We start from the raw sequence: 18,752 nt of genomic DNA on the forward strand, positions 1-18,752 counted from the left end.
GGTTTTTGATATACAATGTGTAAAAAAATTAGTGGGATCCGTATTCTGTATGTGTACTCTGATTAGGAAAAAATTAAAGAAAAATTTTTTTGACGCAATAAATTTTTGTACTTGGTATGGAGGGTTGGCCAAGTTGGACGACCAGCTCCATAGAATGTTTTTTTTTTCGCCAAAAAAATGTTTACTTCTATTTTTTCCTAAACGATACTGAATATGCCCTTAAACGATCTCCACTATTTTTGTAACAACCTGTATAAGAGGTAAACGAGCAAGCAAATCGCATGGTAAGCTATTACCATCGCCCATGATCACCCCAGAGAGGTTGTAAGTGCGTTGTCGGCCCTTAAGACTCCCAGTCCTTTTCTTGAAGGTTTAAAGTATGTTCGATTCTTCTAAACCTCTAGCTCTCACGTAAAATGTTTGTAGACATTTTTTTTTGAAAAATAAAAATTAGACCAAGCTAAGTTGGCAACGATTTTGATAGCCTATCCAGTGCAAGTGTTAAGTAAACGTCATACGTCATTTGACGTATAAAATAAAACTTGCACTGTCTGGGCTGTCAAAAACGCTGCCAACTTGGTCTGACTCTAATTTGTTTAGAAATGTAACATTTAAGTAATAGAAATAAGGTTAATTGAAGATGGTAGGTGTTTTATCTGTCATCATGCCTGTCACGTTCTAACAAGTATGTAAGTGCGAAAGTGACGCATGCCATGACAAGTGATAAAAAGGCAACCATTATGATACCGCCGCTGCCTATGATGTCGGCGTTCAATGACAAAGCGCGAGCGGGACAGCAATATAATTAGGCGCTTGCAATAGAGACAGGAACATGCGAGTCAATGTAAGAAATTCCCAAAGAGCATATAATCACTACGTTCTGGTTGACTTACCGCAGTTTATCCTTGGGAAATTTGGCAAAGAAGCCTTCTCCGAAAATTTCTCTCACGCCGCATATCTCACAATATCGGCTTTTGCATGCCAACCATTTTTACTATATTAAAACAGTCCGGACACGCACAATAATATAAAGGAAAAGAAAATCTCAACGTTATAAATTTGTTATTATTTGACACACGAATCAATGCAGTTGGATTTATATTTCAAAATGGTTGCCGCTCGTATGTGCGTATTAATGTTAAGTTGATATTTCTGGCTCCCGTCCGGTATGTTGTCAACTTGGGAACTCTATCGTCAAACATTTCTTGTCAACAAAGGAGTTGCCAAAGACTGGAAATTCCTTATGCTAAGTGTTAAGTACTGGACATACGCACGGGAGGAGACGCGCGGGCGGCGGACAGAGCGCGACGTCATCGCGGCACGCCGCAAGCGCCGCGCGGCACACACTCGGCTTCATATACTCCACCGGCAACGGACGAATACCGTAATAGTTTTTTTTTATAATTGTTTGGCCGGGATTCTTTATAATTAAGGCGGAATAAACCAGCCTATTTTAATACAGTCCGCATTTTCATTTCTACGTCCAGTAGGACCCTAACACTAAGCGTTTTTTCTTTACGCACAATATTTCTTAATAAGAATTTATATGATTTTTTAGTATTTTTGTTAAGTTTTTTTAGAAAAAATGCACTGTTTAGGTAGTTATAAGTAATTAATAATAAAGTTATTATTTTATAATACAGAGAAAAGAACGAAGAGAAAAACCAAGACAGATACGAAAACGAAAAGGAATATCAGGAAAAACAACAAGAAACTAACGCTGACAACACTGAAGACCGTTACAACAACGACAAAGAGGACACTGGTACGTCTGTATTGTGTTCGTATTACAATACAATACAATACTCTATGGGCCCATTTCTCGATCAGTATTAGTCTAATATTATTAGTGTGTTGCCATCGTAACCCATACGACTTGAGAATTTGTTTGCTAATAATATTAGTCTAATACTCGTACTGTTCGAGAAATGGGCCCTGTATCTTTCACCAAAAAAAAAACATGTAAATTTAATAACTGAAAACGGTACACAATTTTCCCAGTGATTTGCACTGAAAAGTGCGCAATTATAGTTTCGTATAAGAAATCTTCCATTACAGATGACGAGTAGAAAATAGGTGTTATTTTACTTAAGCTTTTAAATTTCAACCCATAGCTGTAATGTACGTACGAAATTAGGTAGACGTTTTATTTATTTTTTTCTTTTTTTTCCTCACAAGTGTGATGAAAAACATTGTGCGTGCCACGGGCGCTACAGGAATTATAAACTCGTGTTAATTAAGCACTCGCCTTCGGCTTCGGACTTCAACTCACGTTCATTAAATTTCTGTTTACCGCCCTTAATAACCAATGTACTATTACAGAGACAGCACAACAAGCCGGCGAGGACCATTACGGCCAGCAAGAGCAGGACAGCAACGGGGAATACTACGAGAGCGAGGGAGAGAAACGCGGCAGCACCGCCGGCAAGGACATGGATGACAACGCGCAGCGGTACGAGGATAAGGGGGTAGAAGATATGGACAAAGAGGGGGATAGGATGGAGAATCATGATGTGGAAGGGGAAAGTCCGTCGTTCAGTTATGACAACAATTAAGTCTTAAGTGGATGACTGCCCGGAAACCGACTTCCGTACACACGTAGTCCCCATTTTCCTCTCTGGCTATTAACATTACTGAAAATATTTGGACAATTACATCTATACCCGTTCATTAGATTTTTTTCGATTTGTTAATTATTATATTATCTATAAGAGTTAGCTTTTAAAAATTGTGTGGAATTTGTTTTTTGCGCGTGACTCTTATAATAATTAAAAAATCGAAGAAAATCAACGAGTGGACATAGTTGCGTTTAAAATACATCAAATTATGTAAAAATATTTTTCTGCCCTCCGGGCGGAGAGCGGCAACTTCGTTTAACGTAAAATGAACGCTTCCGTCAAGCAGAAAAATAGTATGTATGCGCACCACGGGAGGAAACGTAGGACATTCCATCCCGCGTGTTTGCCACCCTCGCCTTCGGCTCAGGTGACAATTTTACACGCGGCACGTAATTTCCTACTTTTCCTCCCTTGGGATACAAATAATTATTCCATAAAGCTAATATCTAGGGAGGAAATGAGGACTACGCTTGTATGGAGAAGTGATCGTCCCCTTTCCTCTTAGGAATATGACCTTTCTGTAATCAGTTTTAAATTGAGTATAACTATTGTGTTTTTAATAAATATTGCGTTTTTTGATTTATCTGCAGCAATATTGGTAGTTTTTATTTACAATTCATTCCCTAATGAATTATTGTAGCGGCGAAAGAAATGAAATTTAGTGGTCAAGTCAGTTACTTGAATATGTTTTCTTGAACTGTCGCCTGCGGTATTTCTGGACCGTTACGTCCTTTTTAACGTTCAAGAAAAGAGCGTGATTTAAAGGGCGGCAACGCACTTACAACCCCTCTGGTGTTGCGGGTATATGGACACGGCAACGGCGATTGCTTACCATCAAGTGTTTTGTCTGCTTGTTTGCCTTTAATATCATTAAAAAAATTAAAATGTAATCAGATTGTGCGAAAAATTGTCCCATCTGGAGCCCACTTTAACTACTCAAGGCTAAACGAGCGTTCTGTTGCCTGGAAACGTCTGATTTAGCCTTGAAACTTTGAGACCTTGAGACAGATCTAACGCTGAGCCTAATTCACAACACTAATTTACATTCGACGTAAAAGATAGGTAACAAATTTAACTATTAAAACAACAGTTATTCTTATATTTATTTAGTTTTGTATTTTTATAGGCCTCTTCATGAGTTAGCATTGCGGAATCGTTACATTAGGGGAGGCCGAGGTGAGTTAAGGGGCTCCCCGCGGTTCTCATCGATTTTTGTCAAGTTTTGAGTTTTTACATTTGCACTACAGATAGAATTATAAAACAAATAGCTATCGATTTTTTTTTATCTTTTATTTCTTCTTTTAAAAATGAACAAAATTAACACTTTTTTCGTCACTCGATTGCTACAAATGATCTTACATATACCAAATTTACATATTTGGGGTTGTCTTTGACGTCCTAAAAACTGTTCAGATATTTTAATTTTAAACTTTTGACGACCGGTCAGGCCTCGTGGGTAGTGACCCTGCCTATGAAGCCGATGGTGCCGGGTTCAAATCCTGGTAAGGGCATTTATTCGTGTGATGAGCATGGATATTTGTTCCTGAGTCATGGGTGTTTTCTATGTATTTAAGTATTTATAAAATATGTATATATTATATATATCGTTGTCTAAGTACCCTCAACACAAGCCTTATTGAGCTTTTATTTTTTTATTTTATTTATTTATAACCAATTAACACAAAAGTTATGGTCAGAAAACCAGGTTTTTGGTATAAAATTGTTCAACTTTGCTGCCAAATATCTCGAATACAATGAACTTTCAAGTAAATATGGGATAGTTTATTGCTTAAAACAGTTGCTGTTAATATGATAAGCTACAAAAAACATTAGAAAACGAATGGATTCAGATCGAAGGTCATTGGCGCCAGAGAGCCCCTTAACACAGTGGTAGGTTGAAACAACGTCAATATTGAGACATGTAGATGTTATTGAGCTGGAAAAAACGACAGCCTCGTCCCACCGTCCGCTGATCCCTCAATATGCATCCTTGCTTCAAGATGATTATAAATAGCGCAAAATTGAGGCTGTTTCTATTTAGTTATATCTCACCTCGGTCTCCTTCGCAGATTTTTTTACTAATTAGCGAAATTACGTGGGAGAGAGGCGAACCTATAAGTTTGCGCCTATTCAATATTGATATTACTTATATTGATACGATGTCGTACTGAAGCCAGGAATGGCCCTAAGGCACATCTCACACGAGCTGATTTTTTCCAGCAATTAAGTACCTAAATCTCTATGGTCAATGACTCCTGTATTTTTGTATCGATAAATCTCTATGGTCACGGAATAACTGAATTTATTGTGAGCACAGAAAATTAGACTTCGAATTTCTGAAAATAATAAGGACGTGTGATTCGTCCAGTTCAGGAAAATGCTCTACTACAGGGTATTTGGCGCATGACCCATCAAAATTTTTTGGGGTGTAGGTGGTGTCATTTCTTTCTTTTCCGCCCTTGCAACCTTGGTCCTAGGAGCTACGCTTCTGGAGATACGATTTTTTAATGTTTTTCCTAAATTAACCAAAATCTGATATTCGAAGCCCCATAACTTTCTTTTTGTGTATGGTTTTAAATATGCATAATTTATTTCATTGTCTTATGTTATGTCTGTCTACTTCCAAAAACTAGTTTTTTGCATTTAAAACCATACACAAAAAGAAAGTTATGGGGCTTCGAATATCACATTTTCGGTAAAAATTAGGAAAATCATTTAAGAAATCGTATCTACAGAACCGTGGCTCCTAGGACTAAGGTTCCAGGGACGGAATGGAAAGATATGACACCACCAAACACCTCAAAAAATTTTGACGGGTCATGTGCCAAACACCTACAGTGTCTATGATATGATATTTATATATTTGTTCCGATTCAATCTTAAAGTTGGTCAGAGATCTTCTGAAACTGGATGATTATCACCAGGTAAGTGGTTACTCCACCCAAAATCTGGAATAAAAAGAAAACTGTTCAGTTTAGTGTGTCGATTAAACTCCGGACACCAATTCAAACTTACATTGTGACATCAAATTGATATGCAATGTGAATTTTTCCAGAGCAGTGCTCGCAAACTATTTTTAAGTAATACATTTCGACCAATAGACAGCGTTTATCAATAGGTACTTTAAATCATCCCGTTCTAAAGTAACATATGTTTTATATACTAATACATTTCTTTTTAATTAGGAATGATAATAACAACTACACATTTCCTATGATTAGTATTCGCATTCGGACATTCGCATTCGCATTCGCGAATGTGAAGAATGCGAGATACGTGACATCCCTTTTTTCGACAAATAGGTACCCGCACTATACAAAGACTATTATACAATGATTGTTTCTTTAAGTTCCATCATGCGGCTTTTTGATGTCCCGGAAATTTTGCCGGTGTCAAGTTCAAGAATGACTAAGATAATATACTTAAGAATAAACACACCGTAGCCATGAGCGGCCGTGCTAATGTGTAGACACCGAGTGGCATGTACTTGGCGCCGCTGAGTAGGATCTGCTTGGCAAACTGGTCCAGCTCCTTCGAGAGCCGCTCGCACTTCGGGGCCAGGTGCACGATCAGGTGGCTGAGCAGGATCTGGGTGCGCTCCCTCTGATTGTAACATGATTATAAGATTAAATATGAAAAATTAAGGGTCTGATTCACAATGTCCAAGTAAAGTTTTGTCTGAATAAGTTACTTATTTGACGAATAAACTCATCGTTGGCGTTTCACAATCTTCAAATAAGCTTATCTGGTAGATAGACTGCTAAGTTTTGCAAGAAGTTTTATCTGGCAGTTAATTTATTTGTTATTTTTATTTAATACTTTACTCAGACTTTGTGATACAGACCATGGAAAAACTAATTTGAGCTTGAATTTTTATGCCTATGAATACGGTATACAAAAGAATGATACCAACGGCTGTTATATATAGAGAATATTGATTTTATGTGAAGAAAAATATCGCCAGAGAACTGGAACAACCCCAAAAAGACCTAGTTTGCCTAGAAAGTCAGCCAATGCTGGATTTTGAATTTCGCAAAAAAATATTAGCATCTACGATTTTTTTACATGTACATATCACGCAGTTACAGGTACAGGTACAATTATCCAGAAGCGCTCGGCTTACAACCGCTCCGAGCAGTATAATAAATAATACACAGACAGTTTAGAAGAGCGACCTCTAGTGGATGCAGGCGTTAAGATTGAACGCGAATTACCTGCTCCTGTGTCCAGTGACAAGGTTCTATCGTCAAGAGGAGTGTGATGACGTGAAACAGAGTCCAGTTGATTTGTAGTAGCAACTCGTATAGGATCCTTTCATCATGGTCAACTGCGGGAAATATTATTACATTAGTTAGGTACATATGATTGTCAACTTGAGGGCCAGAATCCCCAGCGGCATCAAGGGGGTTTAGTAAAAATAAAACAATATAGATTACGGACAGCGGAGAGAGTTACGACATTTTTAAAGGAGTTACACTGGGTTAGATAATAGCAGCATGAATTTGGTACTAATTGTCAAAATTTATTGTTCAAAACTAATAGTAGTAGTGAAGTGCAGGTATTGTGCGGAACTGAGGTTCCGCGGGGCAGTCGAAATAAACAGTCACAGTCACAGTTTAAACACTTTAAATTAGAGCGTTACACGTCCGATCATCGGCGAAGTCGATACAAAAGGGAGGGAATTCAGGGAATCAAATTCCTTTATACTTACTCGACTCTTTGGAATCAAATGAGCAGTAACATATACTAAAAAGACGTTAAGCTTCGTACACACATGCGTAGATTGGTTGATATTATAAGATTTATAAGGGTGCTAATACAAGATTCAATTTTCTAACAGGTCGTGTCACGAAAGCTGACACGAATGGAATGAGCAAAACTTTCATTGTATGAGTGACACATATATCGGTATTTAGTGAGAGCCGCCATTTTATTGGTTAATATCATACCATTAATACAGACATAGATTCATTCACTCATTCGTTCCATTCGCGCCAGCTCTTGTGAATTGACCTGTAGGTTAGGGTAGAATAAGTTTGGACTGGTCGCCCAAAGAAGACCAGATCTCATAGGTAGCATTTAGCCGTCATACGTTCTGAGAGTGAAAGTAAAACAGCAAGATCGTACATCTCTGCAGGAGGTAGTATGGAGTCAGCACCAGCCGAATAAATGTAGACATGAGCACGAACATCAGAAACACGCCGTTGGACGCGTTCAGCTGTCTCATGAGCTCGCTAATACGCTCGTGGGAGAAAGCGAGACGACGAATGGTGGCTTGCGCTTGTGGCAGGGTCATCGAGTTTCCTGAAAATGAATAGGTGGATCATTGGAGGAAATTGCCACACTAAGGATTTTTTTAAAGATAGCAGATATTTCTAAGGTATTTATTTATAATTTGGTTATAATATCAATTATCTCAGATTATTTTTTGGTCCCAAAACCTAAGCTGTTAAACAAAAACAATGCCTTTTGTTTGAGACTAAAAAGCCCTATAACTAATAACCTTTGCGTGATTAAGTTCCACGATTTCGGATCCCAGTAGAGTTAATTCAGCCACATCGAAACATGATTTCATAAGGGGAAAACTACTAAGTTCTGGAGATCAATAGGATGCCGCACGCTAGACCAGGCCGGGGCGTCCGACACGTCATTTTCGTTCTAAAAATAAAAATAAAAAATTCAGGGACCATAATTTTATATCCGCAGGCTTCGTCAGGTTCCAAACACAGTACAGGGGCAGGGTTCGTAAAACTTACATTTGACATCAAAATGATGTCATTTTGTTCTCATTCGCTAACGCGCCGCGTCTCACACGCACCAGTACATGTACGGATAAGTTGTGTGTTAACTTTGATGAATTTTGATGTCAAATTGATGATGACGATGTTGTCATACGTTCGAATTGTCTTCTTTGTTTCTGAACTATTGCTGCTGGGCAATATGCTCACTGGGCATTTAATTTTAAAAAGAGGCATGTCATACCTCTGGAGTTGCAGGCGTGTAAAGTTGTCCGGTGACTGCTAACAGTGCTAACCGTCAGGCGGGCCGTATGCTTGTTTGCCAGCAATGTTGTAAAAAACGGTTAAGAGTATGTTGCGCTACGCCCAGTGCAGGGTTCCATGGATGCCCGTCCATCACAAAAAGCGGACTGAACTTAACTAAATTGTGAGGGTGACCACATAAATGAATACGACTAGATACCTGGACTCTTCGCTGGCTTTGTGAAGCAGCCAACCAGTGTGTTGCGTTCAGGTTTCGGTGGTCTTAACAAGTCTTCCAATGTTGTAGTTGGCCCCAAATCGAACTTAGCTTGAAAATGAGACGGTGCCATTAATTAACATGCATTATTATCCAGAGATCGTAAATTATGTAGTGGTTCAGCCACATGTTGCTTTAAAAGGGAGGAAGGAACCCCTAGTGTGCATTTAATTCAATAACGTGACGGGCGTTCGCGTTTGCATTATGTCTATTTTTGTATGGGATTTTGGACAGCGTGCCAAGCGGGACGTTTTGGAAACTCAGAAATCTCATACAAAATGACGCTTAACGCAAACGCGTACGTCACGTCACGCTATCGAATAAGGGTACAGTATTCTAAATTTCGTTTGAAATAAGTAATTAAATACTATTAGTAGTACAGTCACGTCTAAAAATATCGATACGGTCAGAGTGCCAAAAATATATATACACTACTTTAATTTATGGGCAATAAGGTCGTGTATACATATTTTTGGGACTTTGTCCGTATTGATATTTTTAGACGTGACTGTACATATTAGCTTGTAGTTAACAACTTAACATTATCCTTACTTAATTGGACCTCTTAGCCTAGTCGATGTGACTCTGCCTACGAAGCTGATGGTCCCGGGTTCAAATCCTGGTAAGGGCATTTATTCGTGTGATGAGCATGGATATTTGTTTCTGAGTCATGGGTGTTATCTATGTATTTAAGTATTTATATATTATATATATATCGTTGTCTAAGTACACTCAACATAAGCCTTATTGAGCTTACTGTGGGTCTTAGTCAATTTGTGTAATAATATTTATTTATATATAAAAAATTAACACGGCACAAGAAGGCACAGTTCCAGTAGACCACGCACTGCCATAAAATTTCCCATGTTGTACTAACTTCTGCACAACGTTGCCAGCTCGTCATTCACAGCAACCACGATGCCATGTACGGCCAGTACGGCGCAGTTCCATCGCAGCAGCAATAGTACATCCACAAGGTTTCCCATGTAAGTGGCTGGTACTGACCTCTGCGCAACGTTGCCAGCTCGTCATTAACAGCAACCACGGTAGCATGAACGGCCAACACCGCACAACTCCATTGCAGAAGAACCAGAATTCCCATGAAGTTACCAACGTAGTAAGGCCCGTACATGCACATTATGTACCCTGCGAATTAATGTCTTCATATTAGTTGTGTGGGTGTTGTAGGGAGCGCTGGTGGCCTAGCGGTATGAGCGTGCGACTTGCATCCGGAGGTCGCGGGTTCAAACCCCGGCTCGTACCAATGAGTTTCTCGGAACTTACACGAAATATCATTTGATATTTAACTACCAGTCGCTTTTCGGTGAAGGAAAACATCGTGAGGAAACCGGACTAATCCCAATACGGCCTAGTTTAACCTCTGGGTTGGAAGGTCAGATGGCAGTCGCTTTCATAAAAACTAGTGCTTACGCCAATTCTGGGGATTAATTGCCAAGCGGACCTCAGGCTCCTATGAGCCGTGGCAAAATGGCGGCACAACGTGAGGAAGATGAGTTGTGTGGGTGTTGTGTTCCTGTTATACAATGCGATTATAGACTCTATGGGTAAACGTGAAAGTCTTTATTCTTCAACGCATGCAAATTATAATGCACTTATGAAAAAACTACCACCGATTTTAATCTTGATACCATAGTCCCGAGAAGATAACGAAGCAAAAACTCGGGAAAAATTTACGTCAAATCTTATAAATACGTATATAGTTTTTCTAGAATACAGAAAATATGCTGTTTTTACATCTATCCTTTCACAGGATATTCTCTAAAAGAGAACGAAAAAGATAGGTACACCTTTCTCTCTCTCTAAGCAGAAATAATAAAGCCCTTATGAAGTGCAGCTACAGTGCCGACTACTTAATGGAATTTGACAAACTTTTTTTATTTTATATTATTATTTAGTACTTAGGCAACGCGTACCATCCAGTCCAATTTATCAATGATTTCATTCCTACGATTCCTCTTTAGCTATAAGGCCGCCTGTTGTTTACCTCTGTTTTTATGTATAATTTAGATATGTGTGTTTTATATTGCCAAAGCCTAATGAATGATATGTATATAAGGTGCTAAAAAAAGTAGTTACCAATATTTTTAAAGCTGATATTACTCGGCTCCTGGAGCATGTTTAAGTTAATAATGTTTCATGCATTATAGATTTTATGATGTTTTTGGAAAAAACTGGAAATCAAATTTGCTACGTAAAACACCCTGTTAATGAGATAATTAAATGAGACCTTTATTGAACAGATTCTAGAACCTCTTTTACCTAACACTTACCTAATAATAAATCTATTTATTGACAATAACAATATACATAATGGATATATACAGATGAATACTATAACTAGCTTATATCTAAAATAGGCCCTTGAGGCATTGTACCAAGGATGCTTATACACTTACCTTATTATTAGCACTTTGATTATGACATTAAAGACGAACAATTGTTGACATGACGGAAAGTGTTAAACATCTTGTTTTACCTTCCACACCACCTTGTCAGTTAAATGCACGTGATAATTATTTTTAAATAGAATGATAAACATTTTTTTTTGGTAAATGAAAATAAAAAATCTGAAAAGTTTTCTTTAATTGTTTTAACGTAAAGAATCATCTCTTAAAATATCGGTAGCTAATTTGTTAGCACTTTACGAGTATATTCCACTTCGAGCTAACCCTGTAGTCTAACGCCGCAACGCGATTGGTTGATGAGTTCGCACCACGTGCGCGATTTGTCGCAACTAGTTCCGTTCGACTGCACGATTGGCTCGAATTCGTGAGTGACACCACTGAACCATTGTTAGTGCCCGTAAGGCCCGTCCTTAGATATATATGTCTATGTGCCTCGGCAACGAAATGCACGCTCCGGGCGTGCACGCTTTACGCTGAATAGTTACATTGGTTAAGTTCAAAATATGGTGGTAAGCGTCAGCGACGAGCGTGCATACTCAGAGAGTAGGTAGATACGTTACATGGCCCTCCGGTAAGAGTGCTTGGACCCAGGTACGTCCTTAAACAACGTCCAAAAGAGAGGTATGGGCATTGTGAATGTCATCTCGCTTTGTGTGGTAGGGCACAGTACAGCGGATGTCATTCCAGATCGAGAGCAGAACCCAACTGGGGAAGTACCTCCACCTTACAGAAAACCGCAGCCAAATAACACTAGACCCTACTCATAGTGTTGTGTTCCTGCCGTTGAGTAAGGTTGCCAGAGCTCAACCCTAGGCTGTGGAGTGTTAGGGTCGGCAACGCGCATTTAACTCCTCTGGAGTTGCAGGCGTACATATGCTACGGAGAATGCTTGCCATCAGGCGGGCCGTATGCTTGTTTGCTACCATCGTAGTATAAAAAAACTTACACATTTTGCCGTTCATTAAAGGGCCCAAAAAACTATAAAAGTCTGCTATCAATATGGAGGCTGCCCACAAAGGTATGAAGACGATTGCAATGCTTTTGATCTTTTCGTTCCTTGCTGATGGATTCATTTTGAGTTCCGTGCTGACCTGAAACAAACATCAGAAGCTTTACCTTTAAGACTACTTTTAAAAAGTATGGTCTCGTTAGAGAAAAAGTAAAGTGCTATATCTTATTTTATTTTCTTTATTGGGATAAACCAGACATAGGCAGATGATACAAAAATGTGGATATTGGTTCTTACATTATAAGTGCAACCTACATCCTGAGACAATTCCCACTAAGATTTATGAACTAATAATATTTAAGTGGCATTGGCCTCGGATTGCGGTATAAAATGTGAGGTAAAATAGGTACTACACTAATATTGGTACACTGACGATAATATTAGTAGTTACAGTGCTGACAAGATTCAAACATATAACGTTCAAAAAGCGAAACGAGGGACTACACATATATAATGATAAACATAAGACAATGTTTATATTGGGCTAAAAATGCCTATTTAAGATAAGATGAACTTTGAGGAAGTACGTAACATAACATTAAGTTTACTTTAAGTTTGAAATTTGCACGACTATTGTTAAAAATGTCAACCGAGACTAGGTCATTATTGTACATTTGACACATTCTGCGAAGCGGGGCACGGGCTCCGGCGTTACTCGACGCAGCAGGCACCGCGAACAAGGACGTAGTTCGTGTTCTATAGTTTAGAGCACGGAAACCAATATGTTCTAGCAGTTCTGGACATTTATAATTGAATCTTAGGCTCCCGCTTTCCATCAGGTGAATCTGTGCTATCAGTTTCTGTTTAAAAAATACCACCTTCAATGGAAAAACCTATCTATTTTTTTAAAATTGACACGGACAAATATGCAAGCGAGGGGACAACTGACATAGTTATGTAGTCATAACCATATTTTCTAAAAAAAAACACTTTTTTTCATCACTCGATTGCTGTGAAGGATCTTACATATACGAAATCTATATATTTGGGTTCATCATTGACGTCTCTAAAAACTGGCCAGACATTTTAATTTTAAACTAATTAACACAAAACTTTGATGCCAAATATCTCGAAGATAATGAACTTTGAAGTAAATATGGAATACTGCATTGCTTAAAGCCGTTGCTGTTAATATGATAAGCTACAAAAACCATTAGAAAACTAAGGGATTCAGATCGAAGGTCATTAGCGTCAGAGAGCCCCTTAAGTTTCGATTGTAGTTTTCTATCAGCGATTGTCATCTCGGCTAAGTCTGTTACCTGTCGCAACTGATCCAGCATGTGAACGAGATGGTTCATCCTCTTGGGCGCCATGTAGACGGCGACGCTGGCGATCATCATCATCAGCAGCATGTCGGAGCACCAAACGAACATTTTCAGCGTCGTCTCGCCGATGCGGATATACTGTCCGGGCTCTTGGCAGATGTCCAGGATGAAGGCTGCCAGCATTAACGCATCTGGAAGGATTAAAAAAAAAACACTTTCTTTTGAAGTATTTTTTATGAACGTAGGCACCCGACATTTTGGAAAGAGGGGGGGGCGGAAGCTGAGGGGCGCTAGCTATCGAGTGTGCGCCTGAAGTACAGCGGGCAGACGCCGGAGTATGTTGACGCGCGAAGAAGCAGCGCAGGCATCCGATACTGCGAATTCTGGAAGGAGACCTGTTGAAATTATAATGAATGATATGATAGGTATATACTCACTGAAAATAGTCATAATAAGACGTTGAACGGCGGCGAGGGGGGCGGAGGGGGAAGGACGCCAACCATCGTGGGTCTGCGTGAAGCGCAGCGGGCAGACGCCGGCGTATGATGAGGCCCGGAGCAGCAGCGCGAGCGCACCCGATACTACGCATACTGGAGGAACATCTGTTAAAATAACACGGAATGAGTAAATAGTAGTTTGCATCAGAATGTATGTTACCCTCTAAGACTAGTGTTTGGTTGTACACAAAACGGTAGGTATAATAATTTCATCTGTTGACTTATGTTCGAATACTCAAGGTAGACTAGCTTTTTGGTTACAAGTTCTAATCTTCATCTTATTATATTCTTTGCCCTTTATGTTTTTATTTCCCTATTATTTTAACAAAATCGGGTTAAATTTTTTCGTTATTCATTTGTAGTCAAACGATGCTATTAATTAAGCTTAGACATGATTAAAAGTAAAAAAAAATTGTGTCTTGTGCCAAACAATGTGTCGGGTTTTTTCTACTCTTAATTTACCTACTTCTTAATTATAATCTATGCTATTGATTCAAATTACGGTATTAGGGTATTCCTAGAAATAATAAAAACTATCCTTATTTAAAAAGGCATACATAATTAGTTCAATAAGTATTGCAATACAATAATTTTTATATTCCTAGAAATACGACTCATTATATATGTCGCAGTCAAATTGTACAAATGGCGCCTTTTACAAACTTCGTCGTCATTTTACAAAACGTTTTCGCGTTTATAAAATGACGACGCCGTTTGTAAAATTGCCGAAGGCAAATTGTAAAAAGTCCGCATTTAAAAAATACCTTATGACATTAACAACACCGTTTTCCAATTTTCCGCGGCATTTTGGTAGTATTAGTTCTTTAATTTACCACTCGTGGCGCCGCACATCAAAACTATGAAAAACGCTGGGGTGTCCATAAAATCTGGAGTTCGTCGGACTTATATGGGGCGTGGGGGGCGGGGGAGGCTTTTGGATCTGGGTGACTCCGGCGCTGCAGAAGAACAGCCCTTCCCCCCTCGCGTGGGAAGCACGGTCGCTAATACACTCGGCTCCGCAGCTTCGGCTTGCTGGTCGCCTGGCGACCCTGCAGCCTCAGCCGCTCGCCTCGCTCGTTCCCGCACTCCGTCACAGTGGGCAAGGGCTGCTCTCTCTCTCTTCATCCTTGGTACAATGCCTCAAGAGCTTATTTTAGATTTAAGCTAGTTTTAGTAATCCTTTGTATATATCCATTATGTATATTGTTATTCCTACATAAATAATAAATATAATAAGTTATACCTTATTACTATGAATAATCTAAATATATTTACGAATATAGGGATAAATACACAATTATATTTCTACGGAAGTTAGCTCTTCTACTCAAATATAGGCCGGCCCTATCTACTGAGGGAGTCGTTCAAATACAGGAGTTGTTGTTGAAGTAAATATTTACGATTTTTAGGGTTCCGTACCCAAAAGGTAAAACAAGACCCTATTACTAAGACTCCGCTGTCCGTCCGTCAGTTGAAATTTTTACAGATGATATATTTCTGTTGCCGCTATAACTACAAATACTAAAAAGTACGGAACCCTCGGTGGGCGAGTCCGACTCGCACTTGTCCGGTTTTTTCTTACTCGTGGCGTATGTTTCTTACCTTCATTTCTAGTATTTTGATAATATACGAGATTGTCTCCCGATGTCCATTGCACAGGATTACTGAACATTGTTAGGTTATTCGGTTCCTATTTTACTTCAAAAAAGCATTAGACACAGTTTTTAATCAGTGTAGTTAAAAACCAGATTTTCCTTCACAATAAGCCCATTCTGTTAATTAATGTTTGCAAATTTGTGTTATCCAAAGCAGATGCCGTAACAACGCTTTTTAAATTAAAACAAATTGATATTTTCCGTTACACGTTTTTGTTTTCCCTTATTACTTTTTTAATTAGTATCGCCTGCCTGTTCCAATAATAATTTAATTCGAGGTTCAAACATTTATCAACCGGACTTGATCCATTTTTTTCTGTTTAACAAAAATTGGGTTATTTTCTAGTAGTTAAATCTTTCGTGGACTACCGACTACCGAGCGCCCTCCATCAGACTTGTGCTTGAACTACGCAACAAGTGCCGTAGATCGTGATTCAAGTGTTTAAAATCATGTGTTACTTGAAGTGGCTTCCAATTATTTCCGATTGAAAATGTATGTAGGTTATAGTCAACGTATTGTTTTTAGGCATTCGGAAAAAGTGTTGGGCACGTGACGATATTTTGTTTAAAACTTTTAATAAAACGATGAAGCCGATACATATTTGGCATGATAATTGATAACGTTTGATACGTTCCAATACCACCTAAGTATACTGAAGCAAGTGTCCATTTGAAGTGAAACTTCTTATGCGACTTCCAACAAGGTTGCGTTAAACGTTTAACGCTATAATCGGTAACATAAAGTAGTATGAGTTTGTGATGAGTAAATTCGTCGATTAGCTCAGCCGGTTCCATGGTGTAATGGTTAGGACTCTGCCTCTGGACTCTGAATCCAGCGATCCGAGTCCAAATCTCGGTGGAACCTGACTTTTAGTATTCTTTCTTTTTATATATTTTCTATTATTTAGGAATTTTAGAATATCTTAAATCTAGGTTAATATAAACCATACCTCTTAATATAAACCATATGTATTTTAGGGCATTATTTTCATCTCCACATTACGAAGTTTCACATCTTCCGCGCGGAGGGACTCCACGCACAATTTTTTTGATTTTACTTTTTATATATATTTATTATTAAATTATTTACCTTATATTGGAATTTCATGCTGAGTTTCGTATTAGTTGTGTTTACGAGTATTATATGGTTGCAATTAACTAACATCATTTTATATACTTCAACATTGTAAACCGAGGGAAGTCACTTGCACCACAGCAGGTGGTACAGTTAACGCGGAGCAGAGTAAAAGAATGTGGCATACTGATACAACTCACTGCGTCGACGTGTTAAGAAAACGGATAATAACATGAATTAAAATTATTTTATAAGTTTCCAATGTTTTATAAAAACAATTAGGTAACATACCTCCACGCGTTCCTGAGAAAAAGGGTCTTGTCAGACCGTCAGATGGACGGACGGACGGACAACAAAGTGATCCTATAAGGATTCCGTTTTTTCCTTTCGAGGTACGGAACCCTAAAAATAAGAAAATATTAAGTCAATGGTAAGGAAATTCATTGCCATTCCATATTTATTGGCATATTCGTAAAACATTCACATTTTTTATGCTTCTTCCTCATAATATGAAAACAAGTTACAAGCCAATTCGAACACAGACTGATATTAAAATGGCATCTAACTGATGTCATTCAGTTATTGTGCATTTCACTAGTACATGTTCCCGCGTGTGAAACACGCTAAATAACATCCAAAAACTACTTTCCGAGGTCCTACCGCGAACACGGAAATTCGCAATTTTGCAAAATATACTCCAATAAAGGTGTGAGTGACAGAAAAATTCCCACAATTCGCGAACTTCAGTGCTCGCGGTAGGCCCTTGTACGTTCAAATTGGCTGATAATTATTGTCTCATCCAGTAGTAATATTATAACTAACCACTTATGTCTCAGCCAAGCTGACCTAAGCCGTCGGCTCGTTAATATTTCCATTTGTTTACCAAAAACAAGTGACGTTTGGCCTGTCAGTTTTACTGCCTTTCTCATTGTTACCTGACACATTTATGCTCCCACGACTCTTATTATTGCAAGTTATGTAAATCTTGGAAATTTGTTTTAACAGGTAAAGTAAACTATGCTATGAAACGTAGGTAGGTGTACTTATATCAGTTACCTACATAATTTGTCTTTATTCTTTGTTCTCATAGGCAAGCGTGCTCCACCGTAGACCGCATCATCACTTACCATCAGGTGTGATCGTGGTCAAACGCATGCCTATCCTCCATAAAAAAAAAAAAAAAGAGTGATATTTATTGTACCTACAGCTACCTTAGAAGACGTAATTGTATTATACTGCTAAAAAGAAAATAAAAATATTGGTCATGTCCTAGATATATAAAGGCTTAGGTTAGGTTACAAAATAAGGACATTGTGAACAAAAAAATGTTTTATATCTATTAAACTGAAGTATTAACCATTGACATATATCTATCCTTAGTCAATTCCTTACGGGCAATAAGAGTGGGGACAGTACAGCGGTGTCACGGACACGAATTCGGGCCAATCGTGCAGTCTAACGTAGTATATAAAAAAAAAAACAACGTGTTTCGTTGATAAGTTGGCATCACGCTCGCTATTGGTCGCAACTAGTTGCGTTAGACAGGTTAGACTGGTGAGCGTCAGGATGGCGGGTAGACCTCAGCAAGACTGAACGGAATATTTATAAACATATTGTACCTTCGGTGTACCTCAGTGTACCTTTAATATAATTCAGTGAATCTCTCCCTAAAACGAGATATTTAACAAAAAAGTGTTCCTGCCGGTGAGCAAGGTTGCCAGAGCTCAACGAGGGTGCGGAGGGTTAGGGTCGGCAACGCGCATGTAGCTCCTCTGGAGTTGCAGGCGTACAAAGGCTACGGAGACTGCCTACCATCAGGCGGGCTTTATGCTTGTTTGCCACCGACGTAGTATAAAAAGAAAAACATTATATGGCTACCGATAGATAAAGTGGTTAGGGATTTCTCTATTGTTTAAATCAATTTTAATTTTCTAACAAAAAAGTAGGCA

The 18,752-nt window shown here is 38.7% G+C and overlaps 1 protein-coding gene across 5 annotated transcripts in view; it reads right to left on the reverse strand.

Moving 5' to 3' along the window:
• Positions 1-2,848: 2,848 nt before the first annotated feature.
• The window catches only part of LOC133529042 (gustatory receptor for sugar taste 43a-like), a 54,095-nt gene continuing 38,191 nt past the window's right edge, over positions 2,849-18,752 (reverse strand). For 3 of the 5 annotated variants that reach the window (XM_061866643.1, XM_061866640.1, XM_061866642.1), the window contains exons 2-10: positions 14,014-14,178; positions 13,571-13,767; positions 12,249-12,393; positions 9,882-10,022; positions 8,820-8,927; positions 7,746-7,922; positions 6,833-6,945; positions 6,057-6,221; positions 2,849-5,566 (exon numbers count right to left, since the gene is read on the reverse strand). In XM_061866643.1, the coding sequence (XP_061722627.1) occupies positions 5,498-5,566; positions 6,057-6,221; positions 6,833-6,945; positions 7,746-7,922; positions 8,820-8,927; positions 9,882-10,022; positions 12,249-12,393; positions 13,571-13,767; positions 14,014-14,026 (1,128 nt within the window). In that variant the 5' untranslated portion in view covers positions 14,027-14,178 and the 3' untranslated portion in view covers positions 2,849-5,497. Of the gene's footprint in view, positions 5,567-6,056; positions 6,222-6,832; positions 6,946-7,745; positions 7,923-8,819; positions 8,928-9,881; positions 10,023-12,248; positions 12,394-13,570; positions 13,768-14,013; positions 14,179-15,675; positions 16,655-17,094; positions 17,206-18,752 lie in introns of those variants that run through there. The other 2 variants (XM_061866638.1, XM_061866641.1) reach the window with 2 other exon arrangements.

Source organism: Cydia pomonella, chromosome 20, assembly GCF_033807575.1.
Source record: "Cydia pomonella isolate Wapato2018A chromosome 20, ilCydPomo1, whole genome shotgun sequence".
Taxonomy (NCBI): Eukaryota; Metazoa; Arthropoda; class Insecta; order Lepidoptera; family Tortricidae; genus Cydia; species Cydia pomonella.